Source organism: Condylura cristata, unplaced genomic scaffold, assembly GCF_000260355.1.
Source record: "Condylura cristata isolate star-nosed mole 26May11 unplaced genomic scaffold, ConCri1.0 scaffold00024, whole genome shotgun sequence".
NCBI classification, from domain to species: Eukaryota; Metazoa; Chordata; class Mammalia; order Eulipotyphla; family Talpidae; genus Condylura; species Condylura cristata.
In genome coordinates, this window is record NW_004567125.1 from 22,862,344 (window position 1) to 22,888,703 (window position 26,360).

At 37.0% G+C, this 26,360-nt stretch overlaps 2 protein-coding genes across 2 annotated transcripts in view; one reads left to right on the forward strand and one right to left on the reverse strand.

The window, feature by feature from the left end:
* Positions 1-187: 187 nt before the first annotated feature.
* LOC101636532 (torsin-1A-interacting protein 2) lies at positions 188-11,245 on the reverse strand. The gene is made up of 2 exons (XM_012729266.1): positions 11,129-11,245; positions 188-2,740 (listed from the first exon to the last, which is right to left on the reverse strand). The coding sequence occupies exon 2, from the start codon at positions 2,062-2,064 to the stop codon at positions 1,669-1,671; it is 396 nt and encodes a 131-aa protein (XP_012584720.1). The 5' UTR covers positions 2,065-2,740; positions 11,129-11,245; the 3' UTR covers positions 188-1,668.
* Positions 11,246-14,923: 3,678 nt separating this feature from the next.
* TOR1AIP1 (torsin A interacting protein 1) overlaps positions 14,924-26,360 on the forward strand; it is a 39,112-nt gene continuing 27,675 nt past the window's right edge. Inside the window, 5 exon segments of the mRNA XM_012728918.1 lie at positions 14,924-16,166; positions 17,627-17,698; positions 21,586-21,645; positions 22,560-22,685; positions 22,688-22,736. Of these exon segments, the coding sequence (XP_012584372.1) occupies positions 15,686-16,166; positions 17,627-17,698; positions 21,586-21,645; positions 22,560-22,685; positions 22,688-22,736 (788 nt within the window). The 5' untranslated portion in view covers positions 14,924-15,685.

The window sequence follows — 26,360 nt, forward strand, 5'->3', positions numbered from 1 at the left end:
CATAATCATGATTATAAGTGGGTCTAAAACATGTGATGTGGACCTACATGTTTCCAATTATTCAGGGAACAATATCCATCATTAACACCCTCCTCAGAAACAATACATCCAAGTAAATTTTTACTTCAGGAACTTCAGAGTTCTTAACCAAGGGATAATGATAAACTAACTAGTCTTCACTCAGTTCAGCAGTCCACACAGTTTATTCAGCAATATACAGGAGAGAATTTCCATCATGACAGACATAAGGCAGATACAGGGTAGATTTGGGAGGTACATTCTTTACATAGACTAACAAGTAACTTTTTTAGGTTTTACAACATTTGGCAGTCATGACTTGTTGCATACCAGCAGCCATTCATTCCTCACATCTTCCTTTCTAAAGAGCCCTGATTTTACTGGGGGAAGCATTGTTCCAACCCTTTGTCCCTTGGCTGGGCTTCCCAGACTCCTCTGTGAACCAGTACCTTCTTTGTAAGAAGAAATTAGTGAGAGACTTTTGAGAACAATTTCCTTCCTGAACAAGAGACTAAAAGGGAGACAGCTTTTGCTTCCTATTTCTAGTCTTTGACTGGGATTCACATGTCTGGAATGGCAACAAGTCATACTGCTTGTTAAGGAAAAACAGTCAACAAGATAAGGATCCCAGCAGGGAAAAGAAAAAAGCTGGGATCTTGAAAACACTGCTGAGTTGCTATGTAGCGAAGATTATCTAGCATCTTAAATGGAATTTTAAAATTGTTCAGTGGCCTTTGGGATGTTTTCAACAGTTTCCCCCTAAGTTTTGTAACCGAAACTCTGATTCTCACAAGCCTATGGTGGCCACAACGTGGGCATGTCCAGCACAACCTTCTGCCCAGTTCTGGGAAAGAATGCTGCCCTTAGATTGTCAGTAACATATACAGTCAAGCCTGCTAATGCCTTTGTCATTGCTCTCATCGTACAGGTATTTTTCAACTTTCAGGGAAGATGTTCTAAGTTGAGTCATCAAAAAGACAGAGTGCTCTTTGCTTCTGGAGAGCCAACTAAGTGTAGGGCAGTAGCAGCTCTGCATGTTCCTGTGAGATGTATGTAGATAGTGCCTGAAAAAGTGTGATTTCTCTGACAGTGACCAGAGACCAATAACATCACTGACACATTAAGGATGGGTCAAACAGAGTCAGTGAAAAGTAAGTGGTTACATATGAATAAACTACATATACCATTATCACTGTCTAGTGCAGAAGAATTTGTAACAATGTAGTTTCTTATTAAAGTGTCTAGTTGCTTTACTAGAATAATCTAGAATCCAGCTATAACAAGGATGCTTTTCCAGAGAAGTTATCACTAGAAATACCATTACAGAGCACCGAGTATGGGCCCTCTTCTCCATGACTATCTTACCATGTATTCTAATTAGGCTGTGAGCTTTTTAGAAAGGGTAAACTAATTCCAAAACATAGGGAACATGGATTAATCTGGTTCAGATGAACAGTTTGGCTGGAATACTGAAGTTAAATTCAAGGCAAACAAAATGTGCATAGACCACAGAAACTGATTCAACAATTTAGGCAGTTACCCAAAGTAGTGACAGTCTTATCAGGCTTAGCAAACAATCATTTTTCCATCTTCCTTGAGCTTCTAATACAAAACACTCTAGTGTCCCCATGATTTTGAGTGTTTTAAGAGTTATTTGTTTTGGCCAAGCTTTTTGTTTAAGGTTTTGTCTGTTCTGGTCAATATTAACTGCAATGCAGGGTTAAAACCAGCTACTCTAGAGTCATGTATCCTTTTTCTAACGAGTGGAGGACCCAGAAGAAATGGATGGCAGGCTTTTTCAAAAGTCCACCTGGTGAGATTTTGGGGTGCCCATTCAAGTGGGAAAGACCATGGAAGAACAAGGCTTCTATTAGCAGGATTGTCAGGATAACATTCAGGGCAATAATCAGCCCTGTTAATACGGTCTAAGAATACTTGGTAACATTCATTTTCAACAAGTTCAGTTTGGTATAACCAGTGGCCTAGTTCTAAACTAGGGAACCACTGTTGTCCACAGTCAGGACAATGTGAATTATCTGCAAACATCTGGGCCTAAAAAGACAACACAGAGAGTAATGTAACAGAAAAAGACAACAATGACAAAGAGAGACACCCAAATAATCAGTCCTATTACAGGTTTGGCTTAGCAATTTCTCAGTCCAACCAACATAATCTGGAGAGGGTTAGCTTTGGTTTGCACCTCTGTGCAAATCTTCAAGATTTCGTTGTCTATATGTCACTCACTTGCAACTCAGTCTCTGAACTCAGGGACCAATCCAGTCTACAATGTTATCAGCCACTTACTAGCAGCACAGATCTCAGAACAGCTCCTCCAAAGCCCAGCTTCTCAAGGAAAGGTAGGGCTCTATTCTAAATTAGTTACTTTTTCCTTGTATGTTATCAGCTGGTGGTGTCATGCAGAGGCACTGGGCTTCTCTGCTCTGCTGGTCAGTTATTCTATCTGCTTGGTGAGCAGAGGAGCTGAGAGGTCCACAGTGTCTTTTTGTTGGCGCTGGCACTCTTGCCGTTGTAATACACGTACCCACGTTCTCAGGCCTTGGCACTTCACAGCGACGTGGGGGCGGGGCCCAGGGAAACCTGGAGGTGTCCTCTTGAGCGTGGATCCAGTGAAGTCTTTCCTGGGAGAATCTTAATCAGGATCCAATTACAGAGAAGTAGCTGATGCTGAGTTGGCTGGAGGGTCTGGGAATGCTTCACATACCTGTAAATGATAAAACTTCAGACCACTCACACGGGCTTTGCAGTTGCTCACATTATTATTAGAAACATGCATCTGGAAATCACTTAGGTCAGTCAAGGTTTCCCCATGACAATTTTATATGAGTTTAAACCAATTTAAAATGAAGTTTCTTTATGACTAATTTTTACACTTCTTCTGTGCTTGATTTTTTTAGGATTATATTTCTTTTGTTCTATCCTTTCGCACTGTCACCATGTTTATTTAACCTTTGAGTTTTCTCATATTTATGAAATGGGTGCTATATGTGGTATTCCCATCATGTGTGGTGTAATATTAACCACCTCAAAGCCTCTCCATAAGACTTCAATCCAACCAGGATAAAGCTAACAAAATTATTAGTTACTATTCTTAATGGCTAACCATGGGAAGCTGGATAAATCTTTTTTGAAGGCTGATAACAAAACAAAAAGGGCAAGTGTCAACACCCACCTCTACCTTATAAACATTTTTTGCACATTATTAAGTCTAAGAAGTAAAGCATCATCCTAAGCAACAGCTTGGGTTATATTCTTGGAGTATATATAATAAATTTGGTAGAATTAGCTATCAGTCCAGTACTCCTCAGGACTGAGAATGTAACAAGTAAACAAAGTAGGGCATTAGCCTATCTGGAACTAGAGCCAGGAGGGAATGTTACAGATAGGGGAGTAGTACCCTGCCTCCCTCCAGTGTTCTTTTTGTAAATTCTGACACATGATCACATGAAAGCACTAAGGGAGGGGGGGGATGAGTGTACAAAGATATGACCACTGAAGTAGAAGGGTTTACAGTCCTACCAGCAGGGGTAGTCAGTCACAGATGAGCAAAAATAACTAAGTCTCAATTTGAAAATGGTAAGTTTATAAAGCAAACAGAAGAGCTTCTAAAAGTATAGCAACATGGGGCCTAAATTTAGCAGGAGCCCCAAACAAAGTGAGATAGTCAGTGTAGCTATACTGATGTGTTTACTGAGGCTAGGTAATAATGTGTGGGTTATGGGCTAGTAATGCAGCTGGGGGTGGGGGGGGGCGCAGAATGAACAGAAGGTACAGTGCCAGATTCAATGACCTTGACATAAAACATAACAGATTTCCCTAAGGGCCTACTAAGAAGAGACACCCCAAGATAAAAGTATCAGTTTGTGGAACTGGTAATCATAGAAGCATAATCATGGAACAGCGGACAAATAAAATCCACTTGATCATGGGGTTTAACATAGAAGTTAGTAATAAATGTGAATACGCCTGACACTAATTAAGAAATTGGTATTTTTAGAGTGAAATAGGGGAAATTAATTAAAACCACAAAAAGATACTATTTCACATCCACCAGACTGGCAAAAACTAGTTTGGTAACAGGAGCACTACACATAGGCAAACTTACCTCTCTCTCCCAGGACTCCACAGCTCCACCAGCAGGATCGAGAGGAGGCCCTAAAGCTCCAAATGCTCAGGAAAACAAAAAAAAAATCCAATCCCCCCAGCTTTCTTTTCCTTCAACTTCAAGAGTCAAATAAGCACCAGAGCTCCAAGATATCCTACATCAGAACTCTACTCCACATGTTCCAGGTACGCCTAGCCTTCTCCCCCAGCCCTCCAAATCACTATGGCCAGCCCCAAAGCACTCCGTGCTCTGAATAAACCACCGGTTGCCAGCCTCCTGGCTCATTCCTTTACTCTTACCACTACCGGAAGAGCAGGAATGGAGGCTCCAAAAGAATGCTGCTGGCAAGATTCCCAAACTCTCCCTCCCCCACTTGTTTAAATCCTTCACTTTATGAAGCCCAGGACCTCCAGGTTATACTTCAACCCAGTCTTTAATCCCATGTGGTTCTGGGAGCAGTGAGCTAACAGTCCCTCCCTTTGCTTTTTTCCCCTCATAAAATATGTACCATTTTTGATATATTAAGTATTTTAGCTATTTACATATATGAAAACATATCTATCATATATTTTATATTATACATTATATATACAATATATTATGCATTGTCTTAATGTAAATATATAATATAGGGTATATTTTATAATATATTTGCATTATATATATATTACGTTTTATATATGTATGTATGTATGTATATATATATAAATTCCCCCCCCCCCAGGAACAGGACTTTTTGTCATCTTGTTTACTGCTATACATGTCTAGTAAACATTTCCTACAGAGTAAGTAACAATAACGACAGATTTGAATCTTTAGCCCCTTTAAACAGGAACATAAATTAGTTAAACCACTTTGGGAATTAACTTGGCACTATCTAGTAAAGCTGAACAAATGCACTGTCTATAACTCAGTAGTTCTACTTTTAGATATATACCCTAGAAGAATCTGTATATGTGCATTTAAAAACATGAATAAAAATTCATAGCACTGTAACAGGAAAACAGGCAAATATCCACGAGCCATAGAATGTGTAAAAAAACTGAGGGATTGCCATAGGATGGTATGTTGTACATACAGACGTTAAGTGAAACTGAAAAATTATAATATTGAGCCAAAAATAAAAAGTAGATGCATGTATATTCTTATTCACCCTCACATTTATAGTTTACATTTACATAAAGTTTTGATATGGTGTTTAAGAAAATTAATAAAACTAAGAGATAAACAGATGATAAAATGAGATTAGGGAGGGGATACTCATTTTAAATCATATGATAAATTTCTTTAACTGGGAGGGGATAGTATAAGAATTTTCACTAGATATATATATATCTCACAACTCCTAACAGATTATATAATCTCTAAAACAATTAAAAGAATTGAATTAAAAGAACAATGGTCTAGAAAAAGAGATTAATAGACAACCAAACAGTGTACACTGTGACTAAGGAGTTACTCTGCTCAGCAACAAAGCAGGTGACTGATACAGAAAAGAAGAGTTCTATAGCACCCGGATATCTTTTTCTCATAAAATTTTGAACAACTCCACAGAATATGAGGAAGGAGGTCTGCCTAATGCTGCAGTTGAATAAGGAAGTTCTTCTCGAGATACTTCCATGAAGGCATGTATCTGTGTGCCAGGGGTATTGTGAAAACTGGAGACACCCTTACTCCATGCAAGAGGCAACTGAGAGAACCTTACCTAGCCAGGTAGGTATTCGACAGCAACCCTCTGTGGGACAATAATAACAGAGTGCCACTCGCTTTATCTGTATTAATTGACATAATCCTTACAATAAAGTCACACAGGTCATGGAGAAACAGCAGTGTAGGGAAATCTGTATTTAATCCTAGCGGGCTGATTCTGGAGCTTTTACTTTTAGCCATTATAAGATACTGGCTTTCTGAAGCAGTGACAGCAACAGATTTGAAAAGCCCTGTCATAAACTGTTTACAAAGCTAGAGTACACTATTTGATTGTGTGAATTCAAATACTGGGATAGAAAGAAATTAATTTTCATGATCTACTCCCACACAGAAAGAGCTAAGTTTCAGGGATTCCTGAATCCTCTAAAATTAGGAAATGTATAATATAATTAAAAATTTTAAATGCATGTTTCTTTCTGGAAAGAGAATACATATTTTTAAACTCCCAAGAAATGTGAAATAGTTTAAAACCATTATGCATTAATAGATCCTAATGATTTTACAATCAAAAACAACTTTTATTGCTAACCATCCTCCAGCCTCATTTTGGAAATCTGTCAAAAGAACCTGCATTCTTAAATTTTCATTTTCTCATTTTTATTAGACACATATATCTGCTAATCAGAATGCCTAAGAAAAATAGTGTCACAAGCTTTGGTTTAGAAACTCCCAATATTCTGAATTACAAATTATTTTCAAAATGCCTGCATCTTCATGTTGGAAAAATACAGGCATTCTGGATTTGCTTCCCTTCTCAACCCTATTAGCTTAAGTGAAAAGCCGCAGTGTAGGTAAACATTATCATTAGGCTTCAGAAATGTTGAAAACACTCTGAGAACCACCATTTTCTACTGACTTTTAAATAGAATTACTTTGGTTACTGAGGAACCTTATACTAGGTCCAATGCTAAATACTATGGATCTAGGTAGAAAAACTTATAGGACTTCTACACGTCCAGGGGATCCAAACTAGTACCAGTACTTTAAGTAAAGGTCAGGGACAATTAAGACAGATATAAAAAGATCACCTGAAAAACATAGGAAATCAAGAAGGCCCAGAAAAGAACCTGAAATGTCTGTATTTTCAAACAAGCCTTCTAACCAAAAACTGAGCAAAAGACAAAGTTTAAAGAGCTGTTTTAACTACACAAATGCCATATAAAAAGAAAAATAAGGGTTTCTTTTGGTTTTTGAGAGAATTAAGGTTAAGATTCTTCCTGAAACTTCATTAGAAAATTTAGAAATATAACACCAAAACAGAAAGTACAATTCTATTTAATGAAATTTATGTCTACTAGCATTTATTACATATTAAAATTTTTCTCTATGTATTCTGATTCCATTTCACTCTTTGATATTTCCTAAATGTGTTTTAGTAAACAAGCTCAAGCCTGTCTTTGATAAGACAAAATTTCCTCATCCATTTTAGTGGTAAGATAACTGAATTTCAGATTGTGTCATGACTGGAGAGAATTTTCCAGTACATTTATCTGTTAGACTTCAGTCTTAGCCAACTCTTCATTAGATAGATAAAATCAAAAGTCACACAGAAAAAACAAATGCTTTAAACCTTTTTGAGTCACCATTTAAAATATTTTCTTCCCCAGGGTTTTATAATGTTAATCAATAATAAAACTATTTTTTATAAGAGATAGTTTCTCTGATAAGAGCTTCATACTGAAGTTACATACTAGTCCTGCATTTAGATGATTAAAGAGTATCAAAAAAAGGAATCACTCTTCTTTTGAATTTATATAACCTAAAATAACTCTTTGCTAAAAGTAGACTGAAACTAAATATTCCTGAAAAAAGTGCTCAGCATATTTCGATGAGGAACTACTATTAATTTGGAAAAGTCTTGAGATCACTGAGAGATGGCACAAGGATGACAATCTTCAGCACCAGTTAGCACACACAGTGTTCCCTCTTAGGAACAGATAAGCTAAGGAAAAATATGATCCTGAGTTAGAAAACAGCTGCAAAATGTTCTCTCACCCCAGGAACTGACAAGCAAAACAGGTGTGTGTGTGCACTGCCAGCATACATGAAGGGGACAACTGGTCTAGAAATTTATTGGTACATTTCCATCTGCCCTGCCCTAATGAACTCAAAGTGCAAGGTTCAAATTCTGTCTACAATTTCAACTTAAAGGTTAATAGGTAGCTTTCAATAGTGCAATATAGTGTTCGCTTAGTTATTTCTATACTTGTACCGGTTGTCTGTGCCTGTGTTTAAAACTCAATTTCTCAGGCCTGCCCACTCCTCTATACCATGGCCACTGTCACAATATACTAGTATTATTATTTTCGTAATTTCCTACTATTTCCCACTATTTTAATGAATCCGTGCTCATTTCATATTTTTGAAAGGGAGTATGAGTACTATAAAACTAGGACCTAAAACAAAGCATTGCACACATGAAACTTACTGTTACCCAGTGAGAAAAGAAAGTACTTCAATTACTTCCTTGGGAAGCTATTGTTTTACATTTTTACATAGGGGCAGCTACTTACAAATATTAATACATCGGCACTTTTCAAAAAAAAAAAGTCCTAGTTTCTTTGATCAAAGGACAGTGTTTAAAAAAAACAAGATCTAGGTGCTCATTGCTGCTGGGTTTCATAGTCAAGCTAACAACCTGACAACCACCACCAATATTTGCTCCCTTACAAGACTCATTACCTGGCAATCATTTGCATGACATGGGAACTTATCAGAAGAGCAAATTTTCGGGGTCCAAGCGCAGTCTTACTAGAACATGCCCTGTGGGTCTGACAGGAATTTTTGTTTAACAGATGATCCTGATTCTCTATAAAATTTAAGAAGTACTGCTGCAAATAAGAAAAGTTTGTTTCCTTCAGCCTTCACTATGAACCCTAAGTTTACTGTTATTAACCTCTAATAAAAAGGGAAAATTTAACCTTAATAACTTGTGCATAAATCATATTTTTACTACCACAAACAACAACATTTCCTTGTTCTTAATTGTTTTCCTATAATGTACTTTTTAGCTTGGTGGTCACAGTAGTTCAAAAGTATAAACACTATTGCTTATTTATACAAAGAAGTTGTAATAAGTTGGCCTCTAGGATGACCCCTACGTAAGGTGTAACAGCCAAATACATAGAGTGGATCTGCAAACATAAAACCCTTGCAACACTGTCCTCTGAAGGCAAACTGCCCAGCCTCAAGAAGCTCAACACCACCCCGTGAACTCCTCTTGGGCTTGATCTTAACCACAAAACAGAATAATCCCATCTACACAACAGGAGGTATGAAGGGTTAAATAAATAACGAGGCCCACTAACCACAATAGGTGCACAAAAGACCTCATAAACTGTTAATTCCTATCAAATAAAAATACAACTAGAGATTGTATTTTTTGGGATGTGAAGACTGTACTAAAGAAAAGCTCTGTTTTTTCAATAGTAGAACAGAATCATTTATATGTATATAAATTACATCACATATAATTTATAGTACCTATAGTTTATATAAATTATATTACAGTCATATAATTTATATGATTAAAACAAAATCCTCAGAAGTTAACAAACCAATGTTTTAAATTTGACTTTTTGCAGAAATGTTAAATTTACATGGAATAACGTGTATACCTATGGATAGGGCTAACCGAGAGTAAAATGAAAAGTTGATCTGCTGACTTAGTGGAATATATGAATTTTCTTTATCCTTATTTTGACTACCAAAATCACATGTCAAAACTTTACTATCTGTAAAGAGGAAGTAGCCCAATTAGTAATAACAGTTTCCATTTAATGAGTCCTTAAACTGATCCATTTACTATTGTAATTAACCCTAAGAAATTCTACTTAACAGATGAGGAAATGCTCAGAATGATTAAGCAACCTGATCAAGTCTCACAACAGAAAAGGAATTTAAACTTGCTCTGTCTCTATCCTATTTTCTTTACAAGTGTTTGGTTTTTCGCGCAAAATTTATGGTAATATATAACCACAACAATGAATTCTCTTGTGGAGCACAGTTCTGTCTCAAAGTAATAAAAGTAGAGATCTCTCTGAACAAATTTTCCTTCAGGAAATTTAACTGGCAGTTCAGAGAAATGTGACTTTCCATGGAATGTAGTTCAAAAAAATTTACAGGCAAAAACATATACAAGTTGAAATAGATTATTAAGTACACAACAATCCTCAAATTGGCTAAATTATTTATAAATTACTGTGTGCATTACAGAAGCTCTCAAACTAGTATTACCTCTCAACTAAGAGGGGAAATAAGTGAAACAGAACTTAAGTGAGTCATTCAAGATTATGTGATGAATCAGCAGCAAAACTGGTAACCAGTTAGTGGGCTCTGCACCCAGCATAACGAATATTACTAAGGAAAGGCTCTCACTTAAAGTGTTCATAGAAATGTAAATTTTCCAAACTGTTCTAATCTACACAAAGACACAAAGATTCCCAAGACCAGTGTTTAGTACTCTACCACGAAGTTCCTTTTTTCGTTAAAATTATTTTCAATCGATCATTCGTAAACTAATAAAGTGCTTAAAAAATAAAACTGATTAATACAGACATTTGCCATAATCCTAAATCTTCAGAAAAAGAGATTTTTGTATAGATATAGAGACCAAAGTTGTTTTAAAATCCAAAGACTGTAAATACGAAACAGAAAATTTATCTAATCAGATTAAGAGAACTCATTTCTACTCCCGTGTATAAAGTCCAACAAGTAAGCACTGCAGAGTGAAGAGTACTACGTACATCCCCTTTCTTAAAGAAAAAAGGGTACACTTTCATGAGACATTTAGTATAACTGGGAGAATATAACATGCAAGCAAAATAGTAACTGCAGGATCTTACTAACTTCTAACTTACGCTTTTCAAAAGCACCCGAAGGTTAAGGAAGGGGGACTTACTACCTTATAGGAATTAACAGGACGAAGCATGGGATTCTTGCTTGGCAGGGAGGTCGAGTACTCCCACCTGCACTGGAGGTGAGATTTCCCGTTTACATTTTGAACCATACACATACTTCTTCTCGCCTCAAAGTCCAAGGCAAACACGCATTCCCCCTCCCACCCCTTTTATTCTGTTTTAAAGTCAATAAGGTTCTCTTTTCTTTTTACTCCAAACAAAAGTAACACCCGTAACCCACCCCCTTTAAGGCTTTTGCAGTTTAAGAAAAAAAAAAATGGGGGTGGGGAAAGATTTTTTTTAATCAATCTTCTTTTCGAAAGAAGATAGATAAAATATTAAAACATGGAAAAGTTGCATATACATTTAGTTTACTTACAAATTCCAGCGGGGATTCCAATCGTTTAGTCAGTCTCAGGGGAACTCTTCGGGTGTCCTCCCGGCTCCACAACCCGGCGACACCCCTCGGCGGCGGCCGAACCCTGCGTCTGCGACCCTGCCCACGTGACAGGACTTTGGGCGGAGGGAGGCGCCCACGGAATGCTGGGGCTGGTAGTCGCCTGCGCTCTCCTCCCCACCCGCCGTCTCCGCTCCCTCCCGTCCCTAGGCGTGGCGAGCATGCGCAACGGAGCCGCCCGAAACTCCCTCCTAGTGGCGAGTGCAGGCCTGCGTTTCGGCAGGACTAGAACGACCTGACCCAGGCGTTCCTCCAAATACCATTAACCAAAACACTTTTGATTTTTATCTGACTCCTTTGGATAATAAGCCCCCAAGATGGCAGGAAGAGCTGTCATTTAAGTCTATTCGTGCTATATGTATTTCCAAAAGTTAGACCAGGGTCTGGCTAGTCCATACCCCAATCTCATCATTTAGAGGATTTAATGATCCTTCATGTAAACATGATTGGATTTTTTGGCAGAAGTGACAGGATTTGGAAACACAATTTGGTGCTTAATAATTGACTACCATATCCAACTCATCAAAGAATATATTTCAGTCACCACGGAGTTTTAATTTCCATTTAACTTTTCTTGCAAACCATTTTGCATTAAAAACATCTTTTCCTAGATCATGCTTAGTGAGATAAGCCAGAAAGAGAAAGAAAAATACCGGATGGTTTCACTCATAGCAGGAGTATAATGGACCAGGCGAGAAAATAACAAAAATAATGAACAACCATATACCAGAGACATTCTGTGGGGGTGGAGTGGGGAATGGGATCAAAAACCGAGGTGGGGGGGAAGGGAGGGAAATGCACGGGACTATGGTGGTGGCACAGGGGTGATTTGGTGATGGGAAACCAGCGGGGGGAAAAAAATGTGCAAAATGATGTAAAAATAAACTTTGTAATAAAAAATCTTTTCCTGTCACATCTGAGAATGGGGGTGCAAGAAGTTAACTACCATCTTTTTAATTTATTTCTTTTAGTTTTGTCATCTTTTTCTTATTTAAAATAACAATGTTGGGCCCTCTCTGGAGGAGCAACAGCTTAAAAGCTCAGCTCTATGAAGCTGTCCCTAACTGCTGACCCACATGGCACAGGAGACCTCTCCTGTTTCATCTGCTCCTCCCTTCAGCAGTGTATTTCAGTGGATCTGGCTGTTCTGCTCTCCACTCCGTGTCTGGTGAATCCTCTCACCCTCGGTACTGCTGGCCTGTACCCCAGTTCTTCTATGTATAAGTATTTTAAAAAATAAAAATAACAGTGTTACTTGTTTCTACCAAGACATAGTTGATATGTTACTTCCTTCCCCACTGAACAGAAATGAGACTATTGTACACAATGAAATTATACTTTCTGAGTAAAAAACTGGATTTTTTCTTACCCTATATAAAACTCTGGTACTAGTACCAAGGACACTAGATTTCTAGACCGACGCTTAACAAGGATGCCTATATATTAATGCTAGTTACTTAATCTGAATTAAAGTTGCTTTGTATATCATTCCTAATATATAATAAATTCCCTAGGGTAAAGAATACACTCATTTAGTACACTCCCTGGTGGCATAATGGGTTAAAGCACAGCACTAAGAAGCTAGCCACAACCACTACAGCATGAGTTCTATCCCCATCCAGAGGTGACCCACTTGGCACAGCAGTCGTTTGTCTCGCCAGCAGCTCCCCTTAGCAGTCTACTGCACCAATCTGCCTGCTGTGCTCCCCACTCTGCCTCTGGTGAGTCCTCTTACCACCCCCTGCACCTCTGCCCTGTATCCCAGTTCTGTATGTATAAATAAACCTTTTTAAAAAAGTACACTGACTTAGTGCCCTCGTTTATTTAGCATCTGTTCTGTGCCAACATAGAATGATTATAGCAAATTATAATTTATAAAATATCTACCTGTCATGTCTCTTGATTTGTTGAATTCCTCCACAAATATCAAGTTCCCAAAATATTTATTATCTGAAGTTCATGCTTCTTCTCGTTATTGGTAGTAGTACAACTTCCTTGTAATATTAACTTTGAGTCTACTGTCTCCATAATGTCACCTCTTGGGGGCCATCCTTATAGTTTGGAAAACATACAGCAGAATATCTGGTTTGACAGGAGTCTGACTTTATCTCACAGCTGATGATGCAAGTTTGGAATCTGTAATAAGATTGCTAAGTGTGAAAGCAGTTACAAGAAAGCTAGACAAGAGGGGAAAGCCCAAGCAAACATATGTGTTAACATTAAAGCTTTGCATGGCTCTGATTTTAAGATTCTCCTGACTCATTTAAAACCACTTCAAAACCTTTACTAGCATTTTAAATTACAAAATAACACATATTCAAGTATTCAATAATATGTAGAATCTCATTATCTCATTGTTCAATATATTCAGAACCTCTTGTTCTTTCCATTTTTTTTTTTAAAAAGAAACCCCCTTTTTTTTTTTTTTTTTTTTTAAGATTTATTTATTTGTGCATACAGAACTGGGGTACAGGCCAGAGGCTCAGGGGCGGTGAGAGGCTTCACCAGAGACAGAGTGGGGAACAGAATAGGCAGATTGACGAAGTACACTGCTGAGGGGAGCAGCGGACGGGCCAGGAGAGGTCTGCCACGCCATGTGGTCACCTCCGGGTCTGCCACGCCATGTGGTCACCTCCGGGGCAGGCGGGAATTGATCTCATGCGGAAGTGGCTTTAGATTCTCAGTGCAGCGCTTTAACCCGCTGTGCCACCAGGGAGGGCCCTCTTTCCATTTTTTAATACGTCCCCCAAACCTGTTCTACAAGTCTGTATCCAAGTTTCTACATAACCTATCTCGGAAAATGTTTTACAGGGCTCTTAATATATTTATTCACATTCATAATATGAACTTTATATATTAGCACTATAAATTTGTATATCCTTTAATAATTACATTACAGAACTTTTATTAATATTTTAATGAGTAATATAACAGGCACCTTATAGAAAAAGCACTTCTTAAAACCCAGGTATAACCAAGCATCAATACTTTTCAGTAGTATTCTGTTGGAAAACAAATCCAAAGATACTGTGGAACCCAGTACACAAGGCTATGTTTTTAACTTTCCCTTAAAATAATGAAAGTAGCATCTCCCTTGTTACAGTTTCTCCAGTTTCTTTGGCTGTAATATACAGCAAATAAAGCTAAATAGCTCCTACAAGCTAAAACCTAGATGACTTTACAGCGCCCAATTCAGTGGCCAAATGTATTGAATATTAGAGGAAATAGATTTTATTGCATTGAAATGTGCCCAGTTTCAGGAACAGTTAAGTTCTAAACATTATTTAAAATACTTGAAAGGGTAAGTCATTAAACATCTTCAATATTTTTCAAAACCCCTCATTGTATAGTAATTGGTATCCAAATTACAATTTGTCTTTTAAGTAAAAACAATTATTGAAAAGACCCCAAAAAGGAAAGTATATTTATTTGAAGGAAGTATCAATCTTCCTTTCAACAATTATTGAGTTTACATTAAATTAACCTTCCTTCAGTACGTCTAAATGTAGTTAGATATTTACAAATTATCCATATCTGTAAATACGGTGCTCAGAGGTGAAATAGCTTCTATCATACTTTCCCATTCAGATCACGCAGGAACTCTATATCAAATACAGCTTATCAAGTCATGCCCAGAATCAAAGTAAAAATGATGGCCAGTTAAATTCACAATGCTGTCTTTATTCAAAGTATTTCTCACTGTGCAAAATACAGTACTAAATGGCTTCTGAAGATTTAATTTTTTATATGAAAATCAGATATAAAACTGTGGTTGCTATGTGTACATTTGCAAATGTAAATCCACCCGAGTATGCCCGTAGACAAGACTCTCAACGGGGATTAAATTTAACTGCCTTCATAAGGAGCTTCAGCACAAAATTATCGCCGAGATGACACCCGCAAAATGATCTTTCTGATGATCACTCCTGCTGGCGACACTTGATAAGGCATGCCTGGGGTAGCAATCACCAAGGCTCAGAAAAACTGCGCAACAGCCTGGGAGCTAGGACTGAAACTTCTCCACCCCCCTCAGGCTCGGCCTTTCCTAAACCGGGGCGTCTCCTTGGGTGGGAGCAACACTTGCAACTAGCAGCTCCGCTTAGGCAAGGCAATTTGCCTAGCCACTTGTCCCTTCTCCGTGGTCTCCTCCCATCCTCCCTCCCCGAAGGCCAAGGACAGCGACGTCCTCCATCTCCTCCTCTTTGGTGCCTGCGGCCAGGAGGCGGGTGTGACCCTCAGCAGCTGACCCAGCACAGGCACTGCCTCCTCTTCCACAGCCCTCAGGACACACGATGGGCCCAGAGGCAGGTTTGCAGCACAGCAGCGACGGCGCAGGCGGCGGCCCGGGCGACTCTCAACTGCCTCCCTGACCGCCGCGACCACCGCCCAATACCCCGAGAAGCCATCGCTACCCAAGGCAAGAGACTTTAGGGACCCCAAAGACCATCTTCGTGATCGACTCAAGCTACGTCAACAACTATGGCAGGCGAGGGGTGGCGGGCGGAGCGGGTGCGGGAAGATTGGGGGATCTACGTCACGCCCAGAGCACCCCTGCGGGAGGGCCGGCGGCGAATGAGCCCTCAAAATGGCGGCAGCAGTGACGCGCCTGCGTATGGAACTCCTTCCCCGTCACGTCATGGACGGCGGGAAGTGAGGTTCTCAGAAGAGCCGCCAGAAGTGTACGGCGATTTCGAGTCCCGGGCAACCACAGAAAAGTCCCCGGCGGGAAAACGAAGCCCGCGAGGAGAGTTCCGGTATGATTCTGAGAAGGAGGAAGTGAGAGAAAGCACCTACTATCTTCGATCTCAGCGGAGGCAGTGGCGACCCCAGGAAGCAGAAGAGATGAAGACACGAAGGGCTGTTAGCCGACGGCAGCAGCGGCAGAATTCGCGGCAGTCTCCGCTACAGCCGTCTCCAGTTACGACTAGAAGAGGGATACGGGACTCTCATTTCTCTGAAGGTGAGATTGATGGAGGGAACAGTCCCAGCTGCACGCCAGGGAGTGGGCGAGCGGGGCGCGGGCACCCGTGGCTCCTCCTCCGCGATGGATGTGCGCCCCCACGCGGGGAGCCCGACCGCAGGCGGAAAAGGGGCCCGGGCTAGAGGCCCTGAGCAGACCCGGGGAGCTCTGCCCTTTCTTAGCAGTTTAGGGGCGTGAGGGGTTGCCCCTTTCTGCCGGCATTTACGGGGGCGACAGTTAGGCGGCTGCCTGGGCCCGGGCAGGTTGCCTACCCGATGTTTGTACTAAAGCCCTTTCCATTTCATCCTTTAACTCTCAGAATCCCCAGCTGAGGGTCGTTGTCCCAGTCCTTTTCCCATAAGCACCCTGTAGGGAGAGAAGGGGAAATGCTGGCGCTTGGAGGGAAGCGTAGTTCATGAATTGACCTGACGCCCCTACTCCTCTGCTTTCACCCAGTAGTGTAAGTCAGTAAGCCTGAACTTGAAACTCCTCAATGCAAGGTAAACTGGAGCTGATTGCTCTTTATCGTGTTAGTCTCTACCAAAAATTCTTCACCTTGGGGACTCTCAGTGTAACCTCGTGGTTAAGGAGCCTGACAAAGCAAGACTTCTAACTTCCCTCAAAATGTACTAAAAGGATGCTTCAAAGTATGTGTGTAGTTTTAGAACGACACAGTTGAACTCGCTCCCTTAACACATCTTTACCTACCCTGCCCCACATCTCTAACCCTGAGTCAGAGATGACATTCATGTGTTAGCCCCGTGCAAGGTACCTATGATGCAAAAAGTCAGGAGGCGGGATCACAGTGGATTTACATGGCTAGTGATAGACCATTGATGGATATGAAGAAGATTCTCAATGTAGAGCGGATGTGTTGATATTTAGAAACTGTATTTTTAAAGACATTGAAGTTACTATTTCATGGAACAACTCAAAAAACAGTTTAGTCCATATATACCTTAGTTTTATTTATCTTAAGATTATTAACTTCCTGAAAACAAATGTCTTATCTATATATATATTTGAAAAGTCATGTGATACTTATGTATCTAGGAGAATGCTTTGCATATAGTAGGGGATAAATATGTTACATTATATTGGCTCTTCCACAGAACCTACTGTAGTTCTGTATTTTTTAAGCACATGAAGGATTACCTGTTTCAGTAAATCTATAAGAATGAAATATTTTTCACTCTTGTATTCCATATTTATGATGCTTTAGCTCATCTTTTAAATTTTCTAAAAGTAATTTGCTTTGATTGTGGTGTATCAGTGTTATATATTTTAATTTTATATTGTCAAGAATAGTTCTAACTAATTAAATTTCTAAACTTTGATAAACTTAATTACATATTTTAAGAAAATGAATTACTTGCATTTCTGCTTAGTTTGTTAATACATATAATCCTTATCCAGAGCATACAGTCTGATTGTTGATAATTGTCTTGTTTATTCTTTAGAGGATGAACCGTTGTCATCTTCACAGAGCCACACCCTCTCAAAGAAAAATAACAGAACACAAGAGACTTCAGGTTTGTTAGTTTCCTTTCCTGACTTTTGTTTTGTTTTGTACAGAGTTTAAAATAATAGCCTGATTTCTCAAGGGTCCCAAGTCATACTTCACTCAGAGTTTTAGTGAAACTTGTTTATTGACTTAAGCAATACAGGTCTGTGTCAAGAAAAGGGAGGTGGGGGAATGTAGAGACTGGGGCAGATACTTGAGTTTTTTGCTAAGTACTAGGCATTTTTTGTAGATGTTAATTCATATAACTATGCAAGATAGAAATTGTGCTGATGTTACAGAGTTGCTAAGATTTTCCTAAGATCATGCAATGGATGTCTAAGCCAAAATTGAGACCCAGTTGTGTTTTCTTCAGAGTGCTTTGATTTCTCAAGTACCTCAATAATTCTCTCATGTGATAGCTACTTAGTAAACTTTTAAAGGTTGAATGAAGAATACAACACACTACCTATCATTTAAAATAGATGAAATAGGGTCCTTCCTCATTGAGCAACTGTTAAAGCACAACACTACAAAGCTTGCCGCAGCTGCCTCAGCACAAGTTCGATCCCCAGCCAGGGAGGTGAACCACGTGGTGAGGCAAACCTCTCTTGTCTCATCCACTATTCTCCTCAGCAGTGTACTTCGTCAGTCTGCTCTTCTACTACCCACTCTGTGGTGAATTCTCATTCCCTCTGCACCACTGGCCTATATACCAGTTCTGTATGTATAAATAAATAAGTCTTTTAAAATAAATAAATAAAATGGATTACATAATCGACAAAGTAAATAATTGCTAAAATCAGATTTTATTTACAGTAGTTTTAATTACATGTGATCTATACCCTGAGAAGCAAAAAGTTCTCTTTGTTTAAACTTGTAATAAATTTATAGAAATTTTGAAGTTAAGGAAATTGATAAAATGATTATTGAGCACCAAACTCAGCAATCTATTGTATAATAAAACCATTATATAACTGAGCAGTCTTTGGTGTTCACATTAGGCCTATAAGTAAGGGCTTGCTAAGAGGTACATGACTGCATAGTGTTATAGAAGGAGTTCTGGACCTTAGTTGAGTTACAAGCCCACTTTAAGTGAAAGGCCTTTATCTATATAATTTTCCCTGCTTAACTGACAAGGCTCCTACAAAATGATACAGTACAAACAAAATCACAGTAAAACATATGCAATTTATTAAACTTTGATTAAGCATGTCTGTCTTTTTCTCAAGAATCTTATAACCAGAAAAGGAATAGATACAACATTGCCCTGTATAGATGATAGCTTGTTGGAACCCATGCTAATATTAATCTGGAATATATCATGGCATACAATATACGATAATTAGAAATAGAGGTATGTGATCTTAAAGAGATTTAAGATACTTGATTCTCTAACTCTAAAAGGTACCTTCAAAAATGATTTTGTATCCAGCAGTTGGCATGTTCACATCTGAGCCCCTTAGTGAAAGAAGAAAGCATTTAGGGAATTGTTAAATAAATACTTGTACAGTCTTTCTAGCAGTTATTTAACAAGGAGTCATTTGATAAAAAATTTCCACCTTTCTTACAGAATCATAGGCTTTCTGTTTAATTTTGGTATCAAAATAGTGATATACACTATCTAAAGTAGAATGTTCCCATTTGATATGATTTGGAAGATAATTTTTTGTATCTGGGAATACTTAAAATTTTTTCCATTAAATTAATAAATTGTTACCATTGAATTAATGATAATAGCATTCCCATGTCCAAAAATCAATCTAGTACATCACACCAGATAGGAATGTTCTACTTTCAGATAGCAAGAGAAACCTATAATTGTATATAGGACTACTGGATGTGGTTTGAGAGAACTTTATCCAAAACTACCCTTAAGAATAAAAATCTAAAGAGGCCACCTTCTAAAGCAACCTAATGAAGACATCTACACTGTCTATCATTTTGTTTTAGGAAGTCATGAGAAAATGTTAATTACTTTAGGACAGTGATACAGTTAGAATAGAACTCTTATCATTGTTTGAAGTTCTAGAACTGAGTTATTTTCACATTAAATAGCCATTTGGATCAATCAGTTCAATTAATATGTACATATATAACTGCTATTCTTCTATGGCCAGACTCATTCCTTTCTGAATATAATGAAACTAATTTTATAATCTAAAAATATATTGAGAAAAATTTCAGTGAACTTTTCAAAGAGTAAGTAAATATTTTTGTTCTAACAGTTGTGATTTCTAACTAAATAATGGTTATTTTAAAATTCCTATTAGTTTGTCATGAATATTTGATTCCTTAGCTCCTATAGTTGTAATATTCATTCATTCACCAGATATTTATTGAATACCTGCTTTTTGCCAGTCCCCATGTTAGATGTGGGGCTATAGGGGTGAATGAAAGTGGACAAGGGAAAGAAATTGCTATGAAAGAAGGGTACTTGTTATTTTATTCTTTAATGACTCCCTGGCACTGTTTCCTTGGGTATCTTATATCAACTATATATATGATAGAGCACAAGAAATGCTTTTTTTATTTTGGATTTTATTTGATTTTTCATAGAAGAACTGGGGTGTAGGCCAGAGGTGTGTGTGGAGAGGGTGGTGAGAGGATTCACCAGAGAGAGAGTGGGGAGAAGAACAGGCAGATGTACTGAAAATCACAGCTGAGGGGAGCAGTAGGTGGGGCAGGAGAGGTCTGCTACACCATGTGGGTCACCTTACTGGCGGGGGGCAAACTCATGCTGCAGTGGCCGATGATAGCTTGATAGCACTGAGACTTTAACCCCTGTGCTACTAGGGAGGCCCACCAAAAGTGACTTTTAAAACTAAGTTGTAATTACCTAATGTGTGAAACACTAGCAACCGAGATAGGTATTTTATAGAATCTTAGAGCTGGGAGCCTTAGGAAGGACAGCTACACAAAGTTGCGTAAAGTATGTGGTATGCCTTTAACATCCGGATATTCAGCCATTATTTAACCATAATCAGTGACATGGAAATGATTCCCTCAGTATTTTGTTTTGAAGGGAACTCTAGTAACTTTTTTTAATATGTAAAAACTACTTTGTTGTGACTTTCTCTGGATCAACTTAATTATGCCTTTTTGAGTTGTATAAATAAATATGATGCATAATAATAAGAGTCACTAAACTATTTTTTTAACCATTGAATGCCTCTCCTTTCAAGATTTCTAGATACTGTAAAAGGGAAGTTGGGTTTAAATCGGTTTTATAAGAACAAACATAGGGAATCAGTGTAATGGAAGGACCATTAATAGTCCAGGATGTGGTAATTACCGCATACAAAATCAAACATAATGTTGTTTTCATAGAGACCAATGAGAAAAACAGTATAATTCAAATTTGAATATAGGTTGGATATTAGGTTATTTTTTGTGAGGCTCCTTTAGAGCCTCTAGGTTAACGTTAATATTTTATGTAAGGGCATTGGCATCTTCACTTGAGCAGTAAACAGTCTGAAACAAGTACTAGCTAGCATTAACATTTTATTTCAAATTAGAGTTTGCAGTTCTCAGAAACAAGGTTGAATACTTGGAGGAACTGAATGAATTCTCATGAAGTTAATTCTAAAATTAAAGTATGCCATAAATAATCCACAAAGAGGGTAAGCAACAAATGGAGTAGGTAAATGAGTTAGTGCTAAGTACAGATTTTGGTTCTTAGGTAAGAAATTTAGAAGCATTTAATTTGGTATTCTTTTCCTTTTATATAAATATGGCCTGTTGAAGCAAATTGCAACTTTTTGCCTCAAGGCCATAAGTGTTATGTCAAAAAACTTGTCTCTAGATCACTATTGAATTCCTACATCTTGCATAGGATGAATGAATAGGTAATTGTATAATAAATCTAGTATGCTTGACATTTTATATATTTTTCAATATTCTTTCTGTCTGTACTAGTGGTGGGTGAAGATCCTCTAACTGACCTCTGTAGACCCCCTCTAAGAAGCAAACGATCTGGTAAGAGATTGTTTTTGTCTGTTGATTTAATGTTTATATAAATACAATTTCATTTTTAGCAGGGTAGTACATGCACTCATATGGTTCAAAATTCAAAAGTTAGTATGTATTTTTTTATACACACACACACACAGAGTAAAAAGTCTCCCTGCCTGCCCCATCCTTTACTCACCCTGTACCCTTACTAGAGGCAAACAATTTTTTCAGTTTTTAAAGTATTTTTCCAGAGATAGTTTATGGAAGTGTAAGGAAATTCATATATAAATTATATTTTCTTCCTTTTAAGATAGATTTTAGCCTGATAATACTCTTCTGCACCTTCATTTTGTTTGTTTTTTTCATTTAACATGTTCTTTCCACATAGGCATATAAAGGCTTCCTCGTTTTTTAAAGTTTATGTGTTGTAATTATTTTTTTTGTTGTTGTTACCATGATTTTATTTTTATTTTTCTTTAGCATGATGATTTTAAACTAGAGTCAGACATTTTATTCTTCCTAATAAAGGGCTAATAAAAATTTCAAGACTCAGTCTTTGTGGCTCAGGACTATAGAGTTTCTTTGCCTCATTTACATTTAACTGAAACAGAAGGTGTTCCCCTTAAATTGATTTCATGACTATGGAATAAACCAGTAAAACCATTCTATGCAGTGTGCTCCTATTAAACATTTTCAGAGATTTTTGGTACATAAGGATGCTTTATTCTGGGAACTAAAAATGAAGCTCATTTGTTTTCATAGCAGTTTTGTACTCAAGCATATTCTTTGAGACTTATGTTTAAATTTTTTTGATAGTTGATTGTTCAAGTATTAAAATGATAAAAATCTGCTGTGGTTTTATTGATGAGCCTGCGTTAAAGAACCATATGATGCATTTCCTTTTTAGATCTAATCATGTCTCGCTATCTCTCTTCCAGATTCGGCATACAAAACAAATGGAAATACTAAAATGAGTGAATTAGGTTGGTTTATCTCTAATTCTTACAGGTTCTCATTGAGAGTTACAGGTATTAGTAAAATACCAGAGTTAACATATATGGTGACTATAGAGTATTACTTTGTTCTTTATCCCTGATGAATGGGACACTGTCCCTGTGACCACTGACCTTTCATGATAGCCTTGGTTTTTCTTCTTCCTGAAATTATCTTTTTTATGATATTGCTTAAATTCATCCAGGGATGTAATACATTTATACATTTTAGCTTTTAAAAGTCTTTGTTAGATTCACACTTTTGAGAAAAAGATCTTATCAATTTACCAAATAAGGTTTTTTTCCTTGATTTAGAAAGTGAATTTGAATAATTCAGTAACAATTAGTTCATAAGTAAGTACAGTGTCCTTTGCCATGTTGAATGTTTTCCTTGGTGTGTAGAATGAGATATTCTGAGGATAAACTTTGGGTTTAGTTTTAAGTTAAAGTTTTTTCAAAATTTGGAGATGAGTCAAAAAGAAGGAAGCTTCATTTTCTTTTACACAAGTAGTTTCAACTTCCTTTTTTAAATCCATCTTTTATTTAAGCTTAGATTAATTTCTTCAGAGACTTCAGGATATATAGTGTCTGGCTGGGTAAAGTACTAAGAATGACCGAGTAGTGTACAGTTTATCGTGTTTTTATCTGAATTTGGCACTTTTACTTTCTACACTAGATTTAGAAGTCCTTTTTATAATTACTCTATAGGAAAAGCTAAGAATAAAAAACATGTTTTTAGTTTAAAGATTTTTGTGAGATTAATATAGTAAATGGCTCCCTCTGGTTCTATTTAGAATAATATTAGTGCATCTTGGAATAGATGAAATGGCTTCATGAAAGTCAAATATTGGTGGCATCCTGCAACTGTTTTTATTCTTTGTTTCCTACTGTCCCATTCTGATGCTATTTTCAAAAATAGATTGGCTTTGAACAGTTTTAAATATTCCATTCTTATTAGTGTCTACAGCAGGTATCAGCAAGCTATAGCTTCTCAGTAATATCTCATCCACAGTCCTATTTGTATAGCCTGTGAGTTGAGAGTATTTTTAAATATTTGTAATATATGTGTGGATATGATACATACATATATATACACACACATATGTATGTGCGTGTCATGCATCACAGAGACTTTGTGTGACTTGGAAAATATAAAATATTGACCCATTTTTTGGAAAAGTTTCAATTTCTGATTTGTAACAGTGGCAGGAATGCAGACTGGAAATCACTTAAATTGTCATTTGTTTTAAAAGTAAGTTTAGAGTTCCTTACTTGCAGGGACATAGATTTATTATAAAACTCCCTATAAGGCTATACTGGCTGCACAAGAAGACAGGAGACAAAATTCTATCTACTTATAATAGTAGTCTCACTTATAATAGCTTCATATCTTTGTCTTCAGACAAGCCATAAAGGAAGCAAAATTTATACTTCTTTGATTACCTTCACTTCTTACACCAGTGCTTTCCATAAATATCCCTGGGAATAGGAAGGTGTATAATAGAAATATAGATGCTTTGACACTTGGGCTTTCAAAATATCTAGGGAATTTTATGAACTTTGTATTTTCTTTAAAAACTGGCCAAGAAGGTGAACAGAAAATGATACAGTTAGTGGTTGATCTCTTCACCAGAGAAAATGAACATGAAGACTCACACGTTCTAAAAGGGCATTTTCTAAATTGGTTGAGGTTTTTGAATAAATAATACTTCCTTAACAGTATATTTAATTATTGTCATTTGTCTATATGTTTATTAAAGTCACAGTTTAAAAAGTAAGGTTATTACTGTAGAAAATAGGATTTAAACTTCTCAGAGTTTCTGCATAGGTAGGGAAGAGTAATATCTTTTTAAAAAATATTTTTTAAAAGCTCTAACCTTCTGCATGCAGCAACCAACCATTTCTTTAAACTTTAAGAAGTTTAAAATAAAGGAAGCAGAGTAACAAAAGAAGGAAATGAAATTAAAACTTAATGTAGCCATAAGTGCTGCTGATTTCACCCTCAGATTATAATATTTAATATTTATCTGTACATGCTTTGCAGTCTAATTTTAAAATATGAAAGCATGAAATTATAATATGAGAAATTTAAGTAAAAATCTTAAAAGTTTATTCTGTGATCATAAAATCTATTCATTTTTAAATACCTTTTATATGGATGTTAATGACTGCCTTTAAAAGCTAGAACCATAAAGAGGCATGAAATTTTTTTTTCTCTAACTCTTAGGAGTAAATGAGCTAATGGAAAAGAAAAACAAATATAAAAATTTAAATGATAGAAATGTTAATATTTATATAGTAGGTTAAGGAGAAGTGTCCTCTGTGGGAAAGGTCAAGGAAGGTTTTATGGAGGAGATGACATTTGAGTTGAATTTTGAAAAATTAGTAGCAGGCAAATTATGGAAGGAGACTCACAGATATTCTAATCTTATGAACATCACTATTTTACTTTTAGAATCCATGCAATGTGAGAAATTAAGCTCCTTTAGAGAAAACTATCTCACATTAGCTGTGATTCTGTGATATCTTTTGATAAATAATTTTGAGAATGACTTTCTAAAGATTGGGTTTTTTGAGCTTCGGTTGCAATAATGATGAAAACCATGTTTTAAAATTTGTATATAGCCAAAACTATAAATGGCCTGATATAATGATGATTTGTTAAATAATTATCAATGATATGATTATTAAAAATTTCTAATTAATAGGATGTTATCAGAGTATGAGGTACAAAATAATACTGTCTTTTGTTTTTAGTGATGGTATCAGACAGTCTTTCTTAACAAGTTACTGATCATGACCTTAATATTGGTGATGATTATATGTTGTTAGGAACATGGAGTTCTGAAAAATTCCATTTAGACATTAGACACTAGATTAAAAGTCTTAAAAGTGTTCAAAAATAGATAATACCATAACTTATTAAATACTTCAAATATGATAGAACATTAGGTGTATCATAAACAAATGGGAGCTCTCATGTATGAATTTTTAAAAAATTATTCTTAAATCTTCTCCATGATAATTAGATAACAAACATGTAAACAGAAAAAAGAGGCTAAATTTTATGTAATCTGGTCTATGAAGGATTAGATGAATTGGGTTTAAAAATTTGAAGAGTTTCAAAAGTATACAGGAATAACGAGAGAATAAAGGATTTCTGAATATAGAATGAGAAAGGAAGAGATTAGCGTATTATTCATTTTTGACTGATAGCACAAATAAATATATCTTTACCATATTTTTCCATTATTATGGGTTCTAAAATTCAGCCTTAAAAAAATTTACTATAGCAAATATTCTTTATGCTGTATAAAGCATTGTGCCCTTATATATAAATGTAATTTTAGCAAGGCTATAATATTGCAGTAAATACACTTGGTTGCTATGCAGTTGCTGTAATCTGTTTTAGGAAGAGTTCAACTCTCAACCTTTTCTTCATCATTTGTTCATTCAAAAATTTATTGAGGGAAACTTCCAGTTCCTTGTTCTATATTAAAAGGCTTAGAGGGCCCTCCCTGGTGGCGCAGTGGGTTAAAGCACTGCACTAGGAAGCTGAAACCAATTCCTCATGAGTTTGATTCCCACCTGCCCCAGAGGTGACCACATGGTGTGGCAGACCTCTCCTGACCCGCCCGCTGCGCCCCTCAGCAGTGTACTTCGTAGATCTGCCTGTTCTGCTCCCCACTCTGTCTCTGGTGAAGTCTTTCGCCACTCCTGAGTCTCTGGCCTGTACCCCAGCTCTGT